General features: G+C 42.6%; 2 protein-coding genes across 2 annotated transcripts; both read left to right on the plus strand.

The window, feature by feature from the left end:
• The first annotated feature begins 328 nt into the window (after positions 1-328).
• Positions 329-10,716, plus strand: mettl21e (methyltransferase like 21e). The gene is made up of 6 exons (XM_061700261.1): positions 329-343; positions 474-555; positions 9,149-9,309; positions 9,391-9,508; positions 9,600-9,697; positions 10,405-10,716. Exons 1-6 carry the CDS (start codon positions 329-331, stop codon positions 10,714-10,716), a joined length of 786 nt encoding a protein of 261 aa, XP_061556245.1.
• A 6,297-nt stretch (positions 10,717-17,013) lies between these two features.
• LOC133415925 (protein-lysine methyltransferase METTL21C-like) lies at positions 17,014-19,993 on the plus strand. The gene is given in 6 exon segments (XM_061702481.1): positions 17,014-17,171; positions 17,174-17,213; positions 17,528-17,682; positions 18,113-18,230; positions 18,301-18,903; positions 19,270-19,993. Coding segments are annotated over 6 exon segments (1,137 nt in total). The 5' UTR covers positions 17,014-17,051; the 3' UTR covers positions 19,371-19,993.
• The last annotated feature ends 1,036 nt before the right edge of the window (positions 19,994-21,029 follow it).

Genomic DNA, 21,029 nt, shown 5'->3' on the forward strand with positions numbered 1-21,029 from the left:
AAAACAAAACAAAACTGCATACTCTCTCTTTTTTTAATTATAATAAGCCTGCAGTTCAGTGTAGTTTTTCACCCTCTGAACTCTCAAGCTGCCTCATAAAACACTTTAGTGCATGGTGTGGCTTTTTCATAGACAAAACTTGTTCTTTATTTATAAACCACTAGGTAGAGAATCACAGTGTCTGTATTTTAAGCCAGAAAGCTGTCCTATTTACTGCAGCTCAGTTGTCGGACCTTGCAGCTGTCTCTGTCAGTCAACGCTTGGAGTCTCTGAGAACTGAAAATGCACTGGGGAGGTCAGGTGGAGTGTTTGGATAAGAAGATGGGAAATGCTGGATTTAGTGGTATGTGTGTGTGTGTGTGTGTGTAACCTAAAACGAGGCCATATCTAGTGGCCAGCCAGAGATTTGGTCCCAGAGTGACCTTATCCCAAAGAACTTTAGCTTGACCAGAAACCAAAAACGACTCTTGAAGTCCGCACATTTCTCGTGTGTGATCTCGTCCTCTCATTTGAACATGGAGCAGTGTGAGGAAAGCTGCAAGCCTGGAGAGGAAGGTGAGAAGCTTTTCTGAACAAATTTTGTAATTTCAGCAGAATTCTAAGGGTACCCTGTATCATTTCTTATATCACAAAGAACAAAACAAATCTTGGTTGCTTTCATGTAATTAATTACACAGTTACGTAAGCACTAAATCGTGACCTTCAAATAATTGTTTGCCTGTCGGGAAATGTACCTTAAACTACACTCAAAGGTCCCCTGATCTTAAGACCAAACCAATGTTATGTAACCATGTGTGTGTCAAATACAGCATTTGCATTGATGCACAGCAGAGTGTTATATACTGTTAAAGGGGCTCGAAGCAGATAGCCGTGTTTTTTTCTAAATAACTTAAATACGTTTGAAGATAAATGCTGAAAACATATGCAAAGGCTTATGACAATATAGTGCTGAATTGTTGAGCTATAGCTTAAGCATCATTTTCACCCTCAGAATTTTCCTGACGTTATGGGCGGGGCTTACAGGCCCCTCCCCCACAATGTAAGTACAAAGTGATGTCATTTCATTTGGCTGCTCAGTTGTGAGTTAGCTCTGCATAGCGTCCATAACAAGGCCCGTTTACACTCCAGCTTGCAGTTAGCAAACTATCGATGGCTCCACCCCAAAAATGCATCTTCGCTGGATGCCTCAATTTACAGAACAACACTGTGACATTTTTTAAGCTCCCAAAAAAAATCACGAAATAAAAAAGGGTGGATTGACTTTTTGAAGACACAAGCAGATGGCAAGCCGAACATCATCACCACCAGCCGGCTCTGCAGTGCGCATTTTACGACGGATAGTTTTGTAAACTTTCACCAGACACCACATGGCTTTGTGGGTAACTTGATACAAGTGAATGGGGCAGTGCCAACTGTCTTCCTACCTGGGCTTGCTCCTACCGTGCCGCTGTCATCAGGTGCCATGTTCGGCTGTGACATCAGAATCATGTTTATTTGCCAAGTATGTCCAAACAAAACACACAATGGATTTGTCTCCGGTAGTTGGAGCCGCTCTAGTATGACAACAGACAGTCAATTGACAGAACACTTTTCAGACATAAAGACATTGAGAAAAACAGTCACTGAGCAATAAAGGGTTGCTAGTTATCTGGTAATGCCGGTACAATTTTTTTTTTTTGACAATTGTGCAAAAAGATGCAGAGTCCTCTAGCACTGAGAGCAGTTCGACTGACTAATCTCGCAATAGTCCGGTGCAATGACCATTGTGCAAAGGGCGCCGAGACTTCAAGGAGTGTATGCAGTTTAAAGTGACTAGTAGCGCGATAACCTGGGACAATTTTGACTGTGCAAATGTTGCAGATACTCCTCAGTCAGTGTGCAAATGGGGCAGATGCTACTCTGGCATGAGTGGCCAGTATTGGTCAACAACAGATATGCAAATAGTGCAGCGTGGCGAGACTACTACAGTGAGTGTACGAGTAGTATATAATTGGCCTGACAGAAATGTGACAACAAACTCAGACAAAAGAAATTGTCAGCATGTTGCAATGGAATTGTAAGTTAGCTGTTTAAGTAGTTGATTGTAAGAGGGAAGAATGTCTGCTAGTTCTAGTTTGCATTGATCTGTAGCGCCTACCTGAGGGAAGAAGTCGGAGGAGTCGGTGACCGGGATTGTCCGAGTGGATTTGCACGCTCTTGTCTTAGTTCTGGCAGCGTGCAAGTCCTCAAGGGTGGGTAGGGGTGTACCGACAATCCTTTCAGCAGTTTTGATTGTCCGTTGCAGTCGGAGTTTGTCCTTTTTTGTAGCAGCACCAAACCAGACTGTGATTGAAGAACACAGGACTGATTTGATGACCGCTGTGTAGAACTGCCTCAGCAGCTCCTGTGGCAGGCCGCGCTTTCTCAGAAGCCGCAGGAAGTACATCCTCTGCTGGGCCTTTTTGAGGACGGAGTTGATGTTGATCGCCCACTTCAGGTCCTGAGAGACTGTAATTCCCAGGAACTTGACGGTCTCGACGGTTGGCACAAGGCAGCTGGACAGCGTGAGAGGCAGCTGTGGCGAAGGATGCCTCCTGAAGTCCACGATCATCTCTACAGTCTTGAGCGTGTTCAGCTCCAGGTTGTGTCGGCCACACCTCCAGCCGCTCCACTTCCTGTCGATATGCAGACTCGTCACCGTCCTTGATGAGATCGATGACAGTGGTGTCATCTGCAAACTTCAGGAGTTTGACAGCCGGGTGCGTTGAGGTGCAGTCGTTCGTGTAGAGAGAGAGCAGCGGAGAGAGGACACAACCTTGGGGCGCCCCAGTGCTGATGCTGCGTGTGGATGAGGTGGCCTCCCCCAGCCTGACCTGCTGTGTCCTGCCCGTCAGAAAGCTGTAAATCCACTGGCAGATGGCAGGTGAGACGCTGAGCTGGAGAAGCTTGGTTGAAAGGAGTTCAGGGATGATGGTGTTGAACGCTGAGCTGAATTCCACGAACAGGATCCTCGCGTAGGTCCCTGCACTGTCGAGGTGATCAAGGATGAAGTCCAGTCCCATGTTGACTGCATCATCCGCAGACCTGTTTGCTCGGTAGGCAAACTACAGGGGGTCCAGCAGGGGAGCCTTTCGGGGTATCAGTGTCTTGCTCAAGGACACCACAGCCTTGAGTTCGGGGGATGTTGGTGGATGGTCCAGTCGGGGTCTTGAACCCAGGTCCCCCACGGTGGCGATCTCAACCATTGGGCCACGGATGCTCCACCTAAAATGATTGTAGTTTTCTTGGGGACTGGGTGGAGCGTTTGAAACAGGATGGTCAACATGTCACCGACAACGAGGGTAAGTTGACTTGTGCGTTTATTTTTATGATTATACCATTCAATTTTGAAGTTGGGCCTCCTAATGTAATTTTTACATCATATAAGCTATCACCATCTCAGTGTGTTTGATTCCTTTTGGCGCATCCATTCGACACGCCCACAGCGTCTCAGAGCTGAGAGGTGGCCCTTATTATTCAAGTTTTGAAACCTATTTTATCGATTTTGTTTTATTAATTCAAATTTGGCAGGCTTGTTAACATTTCTATTTTCTGTGGTGTGTCGAATTTACATGCCAATTTTGGGCCTGCTAAGTGCCACTATCATGGTTATAGGGGGAAAAAAACATCTGGATGAAGTAAATTATAGAAGTTCATCATTTGTAATCAAGTTCCAACCGTAATCACAATGTACTTCTGAAGGATTTACAGTGGTAGTGAAAATAAAATGCATAAAAATATATAGACATGCATGGAATACTATTCTGGTGATTAACATTTATTATGCTTTGGTTGGACAATCTTCCGTTTAATGGAATTTAAATTGTGGAAAAAGGTGGTTCATTTATTCTCCATCCCTCCATGAGGTGTAGGCCATACATGCCTTGATATTTTAAGATAAATAAGTTTGGTGTTTAGTGTACTGCACCTTCTTCCATTGGGCAATAATTTAAACTCATTCCATACACAGTATTAAGAATTTGACATGACTTCCGCAGGTAGGTGACAAAGGTGATTTTGAAACATACAGTGCAAGGCATAATCACTTTCACTTTTCTGTGTAGTCATTATAATGAAATTATCTTATATAATCAATATTTATATTAATTGCTTTAGTTTCATAAGTCAAATATATTCAATTATATTTTTGACAACTTGCTGTAATGGGTGGCTTGTCTGTTGCTTGGACATACTTGGCAAATAAAGATGATTCTGATTCTGATTATATTTCAATCTAATTCAGTGACCCATTACTCGCATTAATCACAGGAGTTTTGTTTGACCTTGTAGTATATTTTAATAGTACCACAATCAGAGTTCCTTTGCAAGGGCCAAATGTTTGGAGATCTGTATTCAAGCCAAACATCCTTTCTTTGAAGTTCTACATCAAAGGACTTCCTTCAACCTTTAGTATGTTTATTAGGGTTTTCATTCTCCGCCCAGATAGTAACATGTCTTGGGTTCACAACAGGCGTCCCAGTCTGCAAAGAGGATTGTTTTGCATCTTATAAGATGAGGGAACCGGGTGTGAGCGTAGCTAGAAGGTGAGGCGCCAGCAGGCGGGTGTGATTCCAAATATGGTCATGAGGAACGGCCATCTGCCGGGTGCGCCCAGGGAGGGGCTAATTCCACGCCCAGAGAATTAAACCTTGATAAACTGAGATCCAGGGGTTTTCGGGGGCTTTTTCGTTGTTCTGGCAATGTAAGCAGCTGTTATGACACTAAGACTGGTTCAATAAATAGAACTAGCCCAAACGCCAAGTGTCTCGAAGTCTTCATTCATCCCGTGCCCGACGGAAAGCCGCAGGTCTCCCGGGTGACTGCCGACTTGGAACCACACGAGAAAAAAATCCACCTCAAAGAAAAAAGAAATGTACTTGAATAAGACCTCAATTTCATACATACATGAGGATCCTGTTGGTGGACTTCAGCTCTGCGTTCAACACCATCATCCCCGATCTCCTCTCCTCCAAGCTTCTCCAGTTCAACATCTCTCCTGCCATCTGCCAGTGACTCTACAGCTTCCCAAGGGGCAGGACCGCACAGTCATCTGCCTCATCAAAGACGGTGACAAGTCTGCGTATCGATAGGAGGTGGAGCAGCTGCAGCTGTGGTGCGGCCGACACAACCAGGAGCTGCACACGGTCAAGACTGTAGAGATAATCATGGACTTCAGGAGGCATCCTTCGCCACAGCTGCCCCTCACGCTGTCCAACTGCCCGGTGTTAATCGTCGAGATCTTCATGTTCCTGGGAACTACAGTCTCTTAGGAACTGAAGTGGGAGAACAACATCAACTCCATCCTCAAAAAGGCCCAGCAGAGGATGGACTTCCTGCGGCTTCTGAGGAAGCATGGCCTGCCACAGGAGCTGTTGAGGCAGTTCTGCACAGCAGTAACTGAATCAGTTCTGTGTTCATCCATAACAGTTTGGTTTGGTGCTACCACAATGCAACTGCAATGGACAGTCAGGACAGCTGAAAAAAAAATCGGCGGTACCCCCCCTAACCACTCGAGGATTTGCATGCTGCCAGAACTATGACAAGAGCATGCAAAATCCTGTTGGATCCTCCACATCCTCGTCACAACCTCTTCCAGCAACTTCCCTCAGGTAGGCGCTATCGAACAATGCAAACCAAAACCAGCAGACATTCCAACAACTACTTCCCTCTTACCATTAACCACTACAATAGTTGACTTACAATTTCATTGTAACATGCTCCCAATTTTGCACGTCTATTGAAACACTACTACATTATTCGTGCACTCACTGCAGTAGTCTCGTGAATCTGTACTATTTGCATATCTGTTGTTGACCAATACTAACCACTCATACTTGAGAACTATCTGCACCATTTGTTAGTTACTGTTCCAGATTATTGCACTAGTCACTTTAAACTGCTTAAATTTCTTGAAGACTGCACCATTTTAACAATTGTCACTGTACCAGTTTATCGCACTATTAGTCACTTCAAACTGCTCTAAATTGCTTGAGGACTCAGTATCATTTGCACAATTGTCATTGTATCAGCATTACCACATTACTGGTAACCTTGCATTGCTCAATGACTCTCCGTAGTGTGTTCTAATGTCCTAAATGTATATTTTGTCACAGTGGCTATCTGTTTTCGTACTAGAGCGGCTCCAACTACCCGAGGCAAATTCCTTGTGTGTTTTTGACATACTTGGCAAATAAAGATTATTCTGATTCTGATTCACATTGCTACCAAAAGCATATGATGTACAGTATTAGGGTGTCGCTGGACTTAACTATGATCACTATGCTGCGCACTTGGCATGCTTCTCGAATTTTCAACTGAAATCTTGTTGCCAATTTCTCAGTTATTGGCTGTCCAAATGTTGCTAGTAATGCTAGAAGTCATCGAATGGCATCATTATCAATATCCGATTTCATGTTGAATCAAATGATTTAAAAACCACAACACAGTATTTACGGTCTGTGTGAGAAATATAAATGACATTTTGTGCTCGATGATAGACGGTACCCTCAAGTCGTTGCCAACTTCCACAAGGTTTGCGGCTATGTCTGAGCAAATGTTTTTTTGGCTGTCCCTCTCACAGCTATAAACCGCTTCAATGTGTTGATGAAGCTGGTGTCAAAGTATTCTATGAATTCATTATCCAACCCCAATTCCAATGAAGTTGGGTCGTTGTATTAAACTTAAATAAAAACAGAATACAATGATTTGCAAATCATGTTCAACCTATATTTAACTGAATATACTAGAAAGACAAGATATTTAATGTTCAAACTGATAAACTTTATTGTTTTTAGCAAATAATCATTAACTTAGAATTTTATGGCTGCAACACGTTCCAAAAAAGCTGGGACAGGGTCATGTTTACCAATGTGTTACATCACCTTTTCTTTTAACAACATTCAATAAACGTTTGGGAACTGAGGACACTAATTGTTGAAGCGTTGTAGGTGGAATTCTTTCCCATTCTTGCTTGATGTACAGCTTCAGCTGTTCAACAGTCCGGGGTCTCCGTTGTCATATTTTACGCTTCATAATGCGCCACACATTTTCAATGGGAGACATGTCTGGACTGCAGGTAGGACAGTCTAGTACCCGCACTCTTTTACTACGAAGCCACGCTGTTTGTAACACGTGCAGAATGTGGTTTGGCATTGTCTTGCTGAAATAATCAAGAGCCTCCATGAAAAAGACGTTGCTTGGATGGCGGCATATATTTCTCCAAAACCTGTATGTACCTCTCAGCATTAATGGTGCCTTCACAGATGTGTAAGTTACCCATGCCATTGGCACTAACACAGCCCCATACCATCACAGATGCTGGCTTTTGAACTTTGCGTCCATAACAATCAGGATGGTTCTTTTCCTTTTCGGCCCGGAGGACACGACGTCCACAATTTCCGAAAACAATTTGAAATGTAGAGTCGTCGGACCACAGAACACTTTTCCAGTTTGCATCAGTCCATCTTAGATGAGCTCGGGCCCAGAGAAGCCGGCGGCGTTTCTGGGTGTTGTTGATAAATGGCTTTTGCTTTTCATAGTAGAGTTTCAAGTTGCACTTACGGATGTAACGCCGAACTGTATTTACTGACATTGGTTTTCTGACGTGTTCCTGAGCTCATTTGGTGATATCCATTACACATTGATGTCGTTTTTTGATGCAGTGCCACCTGAGGGATCGAAAGTCATGGGCAAAGTTGCTTTCTGAGACTTCGTCATCCAGTTTAGACATAAAACTGGGTCCACTATGGCCTACAGTAACAGAAGGTGTTGCTTTAGCTGCAAGGTTCTAGTTAATGGCCACAAAGAGACACTGTTGTGTACATGAGGATCTTCAAATGTGTAAGACCTGGTTACTCGGATAAACATAAAAGTGTCTGGTTTCATTTGCAAACATAGCCCAGGATCACATTGCTGTCGTGTAATATGTCTTGGCATTAAGATGAAGATCGGGTTCTATGAGATCAAGTCTGCTAATTTGAAATGATGTGATGCATAAAGCTCTACTCTTGGGATTGTGTGCTCTGGACATAATGAACTCCAGTCGTGTCAGTGACTTGAGTTATGGTAGCACAGCAATCACTTGTATTGATACATGATTCCCTGCTGACAGCTGCCTCAGGTGAAGTTTCAGTGTCAGTCCTGGAGCTTGCCAAACGTGAAAACTCTGTTGGAGAAAGTCTAAAAAAAAACATCTCAGCCTTCTCCACTATCAAGGTAATGGCAAATTCCAGTCACCATTCTCAGCAGTGAACCCTCTCAGAATAGCCTTGCCTTGGTTAGTAACTGGTGCTAAAACCTTGAGAGGGTCATAGAGGCTTTTGATGGTGGCAAAACACATCAGCAAATGTGAAGTTTTATCTCTTCGGAGACACTGAAGAGAAAGCAGTCTGTCTGTAGACAGATGGAGGTTGACAGAGACTGTGCATTGGCACTGTGTAAGTGTTGCAGTCTTTTAGTTTGCTCACATGGTCCTCTGGCAGAAGGCTTCCATGGACTTTACTGTTTGCTGTGATCTTATGTAGACCTGGAGAGGAGCAGTTATACATGAGTCTCTCAGCATAAAGTACCATGCATCAGGGCCAATATGGAAGTTTCTGTCCTAAACTGACTAGTGCAGGCAGTGAGTAGGCACTGTGGGACGAGTGCTATTCCTGTAGATGTAATGTGATCTTCTCCAATATCTCCAGAGGAATGTCAAAAAGTTCCTGTGCATTCTTAAGGAATGAAACGTCTGTTCTTTCCATCATTCATTATCTTCATAAATGAAGCATCCTGAAATGAAAGAGCAACTTGGTTATCCTTGTTGGTCGTCTTGAATACAATGCATTCAAGATGGTCAACATCACAGGTGTATTCCTCTGCAGAGAAACTTGTCGCACCTTCTTGTTAAACAAAGTGGGTCGAGGGGGGGGGGGTGGAACTGAATTTGGCATATGTGCCCTTAGTATGAAAACATTTGGTGGCAAAATTCCGTTATATATTCTGTGTATTTTTAGTTAAAGAGTAGTTACTTACGACAAAATGTACACCAAGCTCATCAAACAGACCCACAAACCTTTTTGGTCAGGCTCTACAAGTAGAAGGTATCATATTTTGTAAGAAATGTACACTTGTAATTGTCTCTCTTAAGCAGACCCTGCTGTGGATGAAGAACTCACCAAAGCCATCCTGGCACGCCAGTTCCACCCTTCTGTCATTGGCCCGGTGGCGTGGGAAGGTTACATCTTCTCTGGTCTGGAGATCCGAATTAAAGAATCCACAGACCTCTACGGAGCTGTACTCTGGCCCTCGGTATATGTGCACACAAAGGACATGTCTCAGAACAGATAATGAACTGCTGATTTAAGACTATTTATCACTATCACAACCTAGGCTATGGTGTTGTGTCACTTCCTGGAGACCAACCGTGACAAGTACAACCTGATGGACAAGAATGTGATAGAACTTGGTGCAGGAACTGGTCTCGTCTCTATCGTTTCTAGTCTTTTAGGTGAAACACAACACTTCTACTGACTCCATCATGTTTTCATTTATTTTAGTCACTGTGATGAAGTCCCATTCATTTTGTCTTATCTACTAAGGTGCTAAGGTCACCTCCACAGACCTCCCAGATGTGCTAGGGAACCTCCAGTACAATGTCACATGCAACACAAAAGGACGATGCAAATACACCCCTGTGGTATGTGCTTACAGACACGGTTAAGTTCAGATCTTTCATTAGTTTTAGTAATTATTTTGTTTTGACTTTTCATTTTTCAAATTCAGTAAGGTTTTGCTAGTTTGTATTTACTTTTTTAAATGGTTAATTTTACTTAGTTTTATTTAGTTTTAGTGTTAGTTTTGGGGGGTTTTGTAATAGGGGGTGTTTCAGTTGTGAGATTTATAAAGGTCACAATAAGTATTGTGTAGTAAAAATCAACAAAATATACCATTTACTTTTTTTAAAAAGTATTATTCAGTTAGGACTGATGAAGAACCATTCACAAATCAAACACAAATAGGATAGCCAACAGACTAAAGGCACAACATAAACCCATGTTGCTGTTGTAAAACAACCAAACAAACAAACAAACAAAAAAACAACCAGAGCCAAAATAAAGAGATTTAAAATCAAACCAAAAATCTTAGATATTAATTAAATTGACAAAGACCAGAAAAGGGACATTTTTGCTATGATTTTTGTTTGTTTTAATTAGATTTGTAAACAGACAATGCCATTTCAGTTTTTATTTTTATTTCAATTACCCAAAATATTTCTGCAGTTCGAGTTTTCATTATTTTGTTCATTTTCAATAACCATAATAACCTTTGTTACAGAGGGATCAGTTGGCAACAACACTGCCACTTAAATACACTTATCATACCTGGTTTGCCCATTGCTGGCAGGTTACAGAGCTGGTCTGGGGCCCAGAAGTGGAACAGAGGTTCCCACAAAGCACACACTATTTCGACTACATCCTGGCTGCAGACGTGGTGTACGCCCACTCCTACCTGGACCAGCTGTTGGACACATTCAACCATCTCTGCCAGGTGAAGACACAGATCCTGTGGACCATGCGTTTCCGCCTTGAGCCAGAGAACAGCTTTGTGGATCGCTTCAGCAAGCACTTCCACTTGGAGGAACTGTATGACCTCCCCAGTCTCAGCATCAAACTGTACCGAGCCTGGAGGAGGGACAAGAGAACCAAGGATCAATAAACAATACCAGCCTCTGATTTGGTTAAAAAGGCTACATAAGACTTATTGCAGATATATTAACATTGCACAAGTGTTGTTAATGTTGCGGCCGGTGAGTGTACATTTGTATACAGTTTAAAATTTGACTTTACTTATACGAAGTTGAGCTGTCTTTGACAATTTTTGCACACACAGATGAATAAAGCTACAAACCCAAAGAGAACCCATTACTGAAAAAGGTCTCTTTTTTTTTTTACCTCCTTGTAAAACTGTAATTTAATATTGGAGCAGGAAAAGCTGTTTTTTGTTTTTTATTTTATCTTTCCATTCCGTCCATTTTTTTCACAAATGTAAGATGTAGCCAATATTATATTTGATATGCAATATTAGCATAAACACGAATCTATACCAGTGGCCGGTTTATGCCACAGCTGTCTTAAATTAACAGCATTGGTCATTACTAAAACATTTTTTGATTATGTTGTGATGTTTCTGTATAAAACAATATTCTAAAGGTTGAATATTAAATTCTGTTCAAAATGGTAAAAAGTCATGAGGTAGCCAAAATGGAAGTATTTCATGATGCTGGATGGTCACTTCTTGTTTTGATGTTCTCAAAAGTATACATTTTTATATTTCTCATATTGGGAAAAAAACAGATCCAACTTTAAATGTGATAAAATAGTACAACCCCAATTTCCAATAAAGTTGGGACGTTGTGTTAAACATAAATGTGTAACATTTAATAGTTGGATTTAACTATTAAGTTGACAAATATTGTTCTAAATGTGCAGAAAAGTGACTCTCAAAAATTCACACCAGTTTTTTCAACACGTTTTGAAGCTAAATGTGACAAAATGTTGCTGTTATTTTTTTGGCGCAAGCAGCTTTACAAACAGCACACCATATGTTTCCCCTTGTGAGCCATGGTTACACAATCTATGCAGGTTCTTTTCCTGTTCAGTTTAAAGGTGAACTGGAGCCTATCCCAGTTATGCCAGCTGACTGAGTCATAGACATAGTCTGTGTGGGACGTGCCCGGAACACCTCACCAGGGAGGCATCCAGCGGGACGCGATACTGAGGTCACCAAACCAGTAATTCACCTGGAAATTCTGTCCACACATCCCTCCACAAAGTTTTGTGGAAAATAAATTATGAGGTTTTTGAGTTATACTGGTAGCAAACATTCTTGGCTGTGCTTACTCTGAGGTTGAGGGCCAACTTGACAGCGTAATCTCTTATCAAGGGTTGTTCTTATTCTTAACGGTGCCCGTCAGACCAAAGCATTGGCAAGAATCTGGACAAATGAGGTTGCAGATCTTTCCAACAGGCATTGGTTGACTCTTTGGATCTGAATTATAATATGTATGTATGATCAAGCTTTAGTACCTTTAGAGTGTAATGACTGAATTTAATATCTCATGAGCTTTCATGAATGCAAATGTCAATCAATTCACTTTATTCTTAGTGCATTGATCGCACAACTGAACAGAGGCCTGCAGAACAACTTGTGAAGTGTGTGTGTGTGTGTGTGGATGTGTGTGTGTGTTGGTGGGGTCACAGTCTTAATTGGGTAAATTTTACTGCTAAAAAAATGCATGCATACCCACGGCAGTTGCATGCACACGTTCACACAGAACATTAACGCGCCACACACACATACAACATGAAGCGTTATAAAACAAGTCATCTCCAGTACACCTGAGACCCTAGTGAGATTAAGCGATACAGAGAGTGGATGGAGTTGAGGCGATAACTGTATTGCGGCAAGGCTCTGGTGAGTCGTACAAGTGAATGGGGGAGGTCTACGGGGTTGCAGAAGAAGAAGCTTTATTGAGCATTTAGCGGGAGGAACATAATGCCATATTACGCAGCTGGTAGGTCACCAAGTAACTCTAGAAATACAGCAAACATGACCGTAAGGTCATTGTTCATCACACAACACACAGTCGGGGTTTAATAAAATAAAAACTAACCTGACATATTGCCAATGTGGGCAGTCACAAAGGCAGTATGTTTAGCTTGTTCAACAATAACTATTTACAAAGGGCACCGCAAAGCATGCTGGAAAGCAGAGCTTCTACCGTTGCTACAAAATCTAAAGATCAACACAGTTTTTCATGTTTTTTCTTTTGTTTTGATTCTCTTTTTATCTTTATGGTATTGATTTACGCTTTGTTTAAATTATATTGTAGCAACGGTGAATTGTGAAGCCACGCAGTTCCTAGCATGCATCGCACCATACAATGTTGAACTGTTGCCAAAATAAGGAGGTTAATGTATTTATGTTACCCATAGTTGGTTGAATGTACGCCTTATTTAACTGTCGGGTTACATTTATGTTGCACATACTTTATTTTCATGAAACCCCGACTGTGGGTTTTGTGCGATACAGTCACGTCCCTGTCAGTACCATTGTATGATAAGCGAAGTGAAGCTACACATTACCTGTGGACTTATTACTTGTGTCATGCTAGTGTGTACTACCTTGTGATTGCTTAATGCAGTTTTCTTCATCTGCAAGCCAAAAGAGCCCCATAATGTTTGTATATCAGCACCACCATGAACAAAGTTTGACCTTAAATGGCTACACTGCACGGGGGCGGTGGCATGGGGGGCACTGTAACTTAAATGGGAGAGCATTGCGTCTGCGCGTGCCCCTCGTGACGCCGACACTGACAGATAGGCACGCCACTCTGCAAAAAAAGTCAGACAACCACGAGAAATCAACGACGCAAAGGAAAACCACATCACGTCTGGTATCAACAGAGAGCTTGTGGTTCTCTGCAGCCATGGATTTCATTCAAATATACGTCATTACATGTATGAACCAACAAGAGGTCGTTATACAGTCCCTCGTGGTGTAATGGTTGCTAGGCTAATGCTGAAATGCCACTTCCGCTCTTTAAATTGATCATTGGAAAGCATTTTTATGCCTTTTCAGAAAATGTATATAGTGTAGCTCAAAACACGGCCATGCGACTTCAGATCGGTTTGCAGGGTCATAAATAAGGGGTGTGAAAACATACGTAATAAAAGGAGCAAAGGGGCACATCAAAGGCAGCCTAAAAAGCGTCAGGGTTTGTGCCCCTAGTGCCCCCTGTTCTGCCGCCTCCGCAACTGAACCTAAACATTGGAGGTTGAAAGTGTCTGGCAGCGCCACTGAGCACCCAAACATATTGAAGGGATTTTCACTAGACTGCTAAATTTGCTAAGTCAAACAGTAAGCACAATATTCTCTTCTTTCAAGCATCTGTGTTATTACCTGCTCAGTACCAGAAAACACATTTTAAACACAGACAGGTTAAAAGGCTTGGTAACATGAACATGGGCTAATCCCTCAACATTCTTTGTTTAGTGGCCAGGAGATGGGCATAAACCTGGCTGCCAAAGGGAGTGGAACGTTGGATTAATGGGCAAAGTCTTTGTGATCCAACTAGACTGAAGGCCTGTGTGTCTTTGTCAAAACAAACTCAACAGCTGAACGCTATTAGAGTCCCTGAGCACACACATTGTAAACAACCTCCTGCTGAGGCACACAGCTAATTGGCTGCTATCACCAAGCTTAAAAGGTTTTATCTCTTTTTTTCCCATCTAAGGTTGATCCACATTTCCACATTCAAAATCAAAGTTGAGCAATGACCTTACCACTGTGGATTTCCTGTTATCGGGATATAGCATGCAAGAATGTGGAATGTGCATGGATTCAAACTGATGATGCCTGGTGTGAACTGAACTTAAGGGCCAAAGGCTATTAAAAAGTACGTGAGAGAGCTCTTACAGCTCCAATTAGAGTTTATGGTGTAGCAGCGTCCTACTTTGGAGCTTCGGGGGGCTGGTAGTCTGACGTGGTAGAACGCAAGCCTGATCCAGTTACTGTCAATATCTGGTGAAGAAACCGAAGCCAGCACCACATTTCTGGGTGCCTACGTGCTTCCAATATAAATTGCAGTATCTGACCTCCTTTCATCTGCAGTCAATCCACAAGAAAAAACAGATTTTAAAAAATACAATAGACTCTTGTTTCTTTTTTTTTTTTTTTAATACATACGTCACATAAATTCAAGCATTAACGAGTATCTGGGAGTATTTTTAGTAAGGTGAACACATCTGTTACTGATCTGAATCGTTCAACCAGTTGGAACCATGCACGAACTACCCAAGCCAGGGTGATCGTGCACATGTGTTTGTTACATTGTATCAAGGAAATTTAGGAGGCCACCCACAAAGCCCCAGCAGAGAAGACAGGAAGTACTGTAGATTCATGGCCACTGCTTGTAACATGACATACTTGTCATTCTCCCTTATAAATCATCTTTGTGTGTAGGTGCATGTTCCTGCCGCTGCTTGTGTTTATTTACCAGGGCTGCAGCTCTAAAAATACACACGTGCCCCTGTGATGATGATGATGAGGAGGAGGAGGATGATGATGGGAGGGTCCACCGAGATGCTCAGTCTCTAAAGACCCCCCCAGGCAGATATCTCCAGATGCACACAGATTGCACCCCAGAACTCTCTAGGGACTAAAACACGACAGCAGGTAGGTTAAAGGTCGAAGGTAAGGTCGGATTTAGTAAGGAGAGGGGAGAAAAGTTGTCATGTTTTTGTAGCTTACAAGGATTTCCAGTGGAAAGGTGGCTAAGGTCTGTGAAGAAATAGCTGATCATGTCTCTCAGATGTTGTGTGCCCTTCATTTAAATGCTAATGGTCAGTAAAGTTTGACCTAACTTATTCCATGGCAAATAAATAAGCTTTTATAGAGGATAAAAACATTTGATAAAAAACACATGCGGCAAATTTAAGGCAGTAAAACCATCGGATTTCTCCAGCAATGAATGTGTGAAAGAAAGTAGTAATATGAAATGAAAGAAAGATGTACTCATTAAAAAAACTTGAAAACATTGCTGAACTAAAAAACTCCTGTATTAGTCATTTTTTGTGAAGTTCAAATGTACATATAGGTACAGGATTTTGCTTCATAAAAGGCTTAAACTCTACCTGAATTGTCAATGTCAAAATTAATATCTAGATCATATACAAAACCCTATTCCAGTGAAGTTGGGACGTTGTGCAAAACATACATAGAAACAGAATAATTTTCAACCCATATTCAATTGAATATACTACAAAGACAAGCTATCTAATGTTCAAACTAATGAATGCTATTGTTTTTTGCGAATATTCTCTCATTTTGAATTTGATGCCTGCAACACGTTCCAAAAAAGTTGGGACATGGGCAACAAAAAACTGCCGATGTAGAACACCCATTTGGAACATCTCACAGGTGAACAGGTTAATTGGAAACAGCAGAGAGTCATGAATGGGTAGAAAAGGAGCATCCCCGAAAGGCTCAGTTCCTCACAAGCAACGATGGGGTGAAGATCACGACTTTGTGAACAACTGCATGAGCAAATAGTCCAACAGTTTAAGAGCAAGGTTTTTTGGTTTTCTCCAGGTACTCCGGTTTCCTCCCACATCCCAAAACATGCATGGTAGGCTATTTGAAAACTCAAAATTGTGCAAATGGTTGTTTGTTTATATGTGCCCTGAACTGGTTGCCAGTTCAGAGTGTACCCCACCTCTTGCCCAGAGTCAGCTAAAATAGGCTCCAGCACGCCCGCGACCCTAGTGAGGATATGCGGTACGGAAAATGGATAGATGGATAGATTATTATTACAAATGCAAGTTAAAACCATGCAACTCAAAAGCCAGATATCAACAACACCCAGAAACGCCACGGGCTTCTGTGGGCCCAAGTTCAACTGAGATGGACTGACGTAAAGTGGAAAGGTATGCTGTGCTCGTTTTAAATATCCATTCATTCATTTTCTGTACCGCTTATCCTCACAAGGGTCACAGGTATGCTGGAGCCTATCCCAGCTATCTTCGGGCGAGAGGCGGGGTACACCCTGAACTGGTCGCCAGCCAATCGCAGGGCACATAGAAACAACCAACCATTCGCTCTCACATTTACACCTACAGGCAATTTAGGGTCTTCAATTAACCTACCATGCATTTTGGGATGTGGGAGGAAACCGGAGTGTCCGGAGAAAACCCACGCAGGCACGGGGAGAACATGCAAACTGTACACAGGCGGGGCCGGGATTTGAAGCCCGGTCCTCAGAACTGTGAGGCAGATGTGCTAATCCGGCATTCAATGTGCCACCATAAAATTCAAAATGAGTGAATATTGACAAATATAAAAATGAAATATCATCAGTTTGAACCTTAACTATCTTCTCTTTGTAGTGTATTCAGTTGACTATAGGTTGAAATTGATTTGCAAAACGTTACATGCAGCTCATTTAGTCCCAACTTCATTAGAATTGTGGGTTGTAATTGTATGACTGTTTTATGATGTGTATCGATAATATATTTTTTTGTTTATTTTTCCCCATGTACTCCTATGGTTGTCAAACACTAGTGCATTTCATATGGATACTTTGTCAACATATAGTTGTGAAGCAAACAGCGTGGTGGCGATGGAGGATGATGAAGAGCAGAAAGAGGAGCTGGGTAAGAGAAAGTGTCACAGGCAAGTACAGTCATAGCTAAAAATATTGGCACCCTAGGGGTGCCAATGTTTTTAAGCATGACTATATTGTCTATTATACAGTATATACATATTATATTTGTCTAAAAAAAAAATCATTCTGGCATTTAGCAAATAAATAATTTTGGTAATCCTAGTTGACCTAAAACAGGAAAAGTTTAGTCTGATTTCATGTCAGACAGTCGGGAAAAAAAGTATATGTGTCTTTTATACAGCCATGGCATTGACATTGGCAACGCTGGGGTGTATATGATGTTTTCTCCTTTGTGTCAAACAGAGGAGTCGGACAGTGAAGTTGCCCACAAGCAGCAAAAACAAGGGTGGACTCCATGTTTCTTCTTTAGGACAGATAAAGAGATGTATAATTACGTCGGGCAGGAGATTGTCATCCAGGAAGCTTTTGACTCCTACGCAGGAACGATATGGCCGGCGGTGAGTCACGTTTTTGACCCCAGACGACCGTGCGTACATCCATTTTCCGTACTGCTTATCCTCACTGGGGTCGCGGGTGTGCCGGCGCCTATCGCAGCTGACTCTGGGAGAGAGGCGGGGTACACCCTGAACTGGTCGCCAGCCGGTCACAGGGCAAATACAGTATAGACAAGCAGTCATTCACAAACACATACACACCTATGGGCAATTTAGAGGCATCAGTTAACCGACCATGCATGTTTTTGGAGGAAACCAGAGTACACAGAGAAAATCCACGCAGGCATGGAGAGCATGCAAAGTTCACACAGGCGAGGCCAGATTTGAACCGTGAGGCAGATGTGCTCACCAATCGGCCACCATGCCGACGACCCCAGATGTATTCTTCCTAAATGTGAGACAGTAGCATAAATATCATGTGTACTGTTCCCAGGCTTTGGCTCTATGTCAGTACTTGGACTCTCATCGGAACCAGCTGAATCTCATGGACAAAGCTGTACTGGAGATAGGAGCAGGGACGGGCCTGCTGTCCATTGTGGCATCGCTCCTCGGTAGCTGAGACACACCCAGACACACTTGTGTGGGTACGTCAGATTTCATGATGTCGTATGTGTTCTACAGGGGCTTGGGTGACTGCCACTGACCTTCCAGATGTTCTGAACAACCTGAGATTCAACCTGAGCAAGAACACCACGGGACGCTGCAGGCACACACCCCAGGTGGCCCCTCTGTCCTGGGGCTACAACCTGGAGCGCACCTACCCCACGTCAGTCTATCGCTATGACTACATCCTGGCAGCTGATGTGGTCTACCACCATGACTTTCTGGACGAGCTTCTGGCAACCCTGAAGCACTTTTGCAAGCCAGGGACCACTTTGATCTTGGCCAACAAGCTCAGAATGGAATCTGACCTCAGGTTTTTGGACAAAGTTAAAAGGGTCTTTAGAACAAAGATGCTGGAAGAGGACAAATCATTAATCATCTTAATGGCCACGTGCACAGAAGGTCAGCGGAACGTGGAAGTCGAGGATCTTCAGGGAGGAGAGGCGACAGGGGTGGATGGAGAATTCCAGATAAATTCGGAAAAGAATACCAGATTTGATGGGGAAGTCATTGGAGAGGCTGTAAGAGAAAGGGAGTGTGATAAGGAGGAGACGACGAAACAATCAGTGAATCCCAGAGCCGAAGTAGTGAATGAGATCGTCTCAGCAAAAGATTTCACAGGTGAGTGTTCTCTGAGGTTTGTGCATAGAAGTATCATAAGGCAAATTCTGGAAAAGTCTGCGAAATTAGACTACTAAATTCCAATTTTTGGGTCTATCATGCAGGTTTATATTATGACAAACAGATATTTAGATCTAATAGAAGAGCATCATCCAACATTCTGCCAAAATAATAATGGTCATGACCTGACACTACAAACAGCTCTCAGTATGCTACAGTGTAATTCTATACCACTACTACCAAAACTACTACTTAAATTAATGCCTCTTTAACAGTGTCAATTAAAAGAGTAGTATTAGCTTTGTGTACACAGAATTTTTTGTAATGGAGGTATTTATTGTTGATGATTGAATGCATTTGTTTTAGGAGACGTGTATGAGGTGAAACAAACACAGCCTGCAAGAACAGAAGCTTGGGTTCCCAGCCTCAACAGCAGCTTTGGAAAAGATGTCTACCATTACACATGACAGGATATTGTCATTCCTGAAGCCATAGATTCCTTTGGAATGGCTTTGAAATAATATAGGGCGGTATAGCGGTCATCATGTCTGTTGCACATGTTGTTGTCATGTCTGTTTCACAGTTGTTGTCTGTTCCACTGTGGTAGCGCTGCCCTAGGGTGGCAACCTGGAGCGCACTGACCCCACATCTGAGCATCAGTACGACTACATCCTGGCTGCAGATGTGGGCGACCATCACAACTTCCTGGTTGAGCTTCTGGCCACCATGAAGCACTTCTGTCAGCCAGGGACGAGCGTGATCTGGGCCAACAAGGTCAGGCGGGAGTCTGACCTCTCGTTTACCGAAAAATTTAAGGAGGCCTTCCAGACGTCCTTGCTCACTGAAGATGAAGATCTACATGGGAAGATGCAGAGACATGGACAGCTAACTGAATGAGAAGTAACTCTCCTTGCAGCAACCATGAGTTGAATTTCATGTCACTATCACTAAAAACAATAGGCCTCCTTCTTCATGAACTTTCTAAAAAGAACAATCATTATTTGACCCTTTTGACAGCACACCTATGACATCATCCCACTCTGTTATTTTTCAAGTGCAATTACAAGATATTTAGATTTTTTTTTTGTCATATTTTACGCTTCATAATGCGCCACACATTTTCAATGGGAGACATGTCTGGACTGCAGGTAGGCCAGTCTACCTGCAGTCCAGGTAGACTGGCCTACCTGCAGGCCAGTCTACCTGGACACAAACAAGTTCTTACGCACTTGTTTGTGAACAAGTGCGTAAGATAATAGTTGAGCAGTTTAAGGACAATGTTCCTCAACGTACAATTGCAAGGAATTTAGGGATTTCATCATCTACGGTCCATAATATCATCATAAGGTTCAGAGAATCTGGAGAAATCACTCCATGTAAGCAGTAAGGCCAAAAACCAACATTGAATGCCCGTGACCTTCGATTCCTCAGGGGGCACTGCATCAAAAACCGTCATCAATGTGTAAAGGATATCACCACATGGGCTAAGGAACACTTCAGAAAACCAATGTCAGTAAATACAGTTCGGCGCTACATCCGTAATTGCAACTTGAAACTCTACTATGCAAAGAAAAAGCCATTTATCAACAACACCCAGAAACGCCGCCGGCTTCTCTGGGCCCGAGCTCATCTAAGATGGACTGATGAAAAGTGTTCTGTGGTCCGACGAGTCCACATTTCAAATTGTTTTTGGAAATTGTGGATGTCGTGTCCTCCGGGCCAAAGAGGAAAAGAACCATTTGGACTGTTATGGACCCAAAGTTCAAAAGCCAGCATCTGTGATGATATGGGGCTGTGTTAGTGCCAATGGCATGAGTAACTTACACATCTGTGAAGGCACCATTAATGCTGAAAGGTACATACAGGTTTTGGAGAAACATATGCTGCCATCCAAGCAACGTCTTTTTCATGGACGCCCCTGCTTATTTCAACAAGACAATGCCAAACCACATTCTGCATGTGTTACAACAACGTGGCTTCGTAGTAAAGAGTGCGGGTACTAGACTGGCCTGCCTGCAGTCCAGACCTAGCTCCTATTGAAAATGTGTGGCACATTATGAAGCGTAAAATACGACAACGGAGACCCCGGACTGTTGAACAGCTGAAACTGTACATCAAGCAAGAAT

Source organism: Phycodurus eques, chromosome 2 (genome assembly GCF_024500275.1).
Source record: "Phycodurus eques isolate BA_2022a chromosome 2, UOR_Pequ_1.1, whole genome shotgun sequence".
NCBI lineage: Eukaryota > Metazoa > Chordata > Actinopteri > Syngnathiformes > Syngnathidae > Phycodurus > Phycodurus eques.

Coding starts and splice junctions, on each gene's coding strand:
- mettl21e (XM_061700261.1), top strand. Junction 556..9,148: donor CTGCAAGCCTGGAGAGGAAG/GTGAGAAGCTTT, acceptor GTCTCTCTTAAG/CAGACCCTGCTGTGGATGAA. Junction 9,310..9,390: donor GAGCTGTACTCTGGCCCTCG/GTATATGTGCAC, acceptor ATCACAACCTAG/GCTATGGTGTTGTGTCACTT.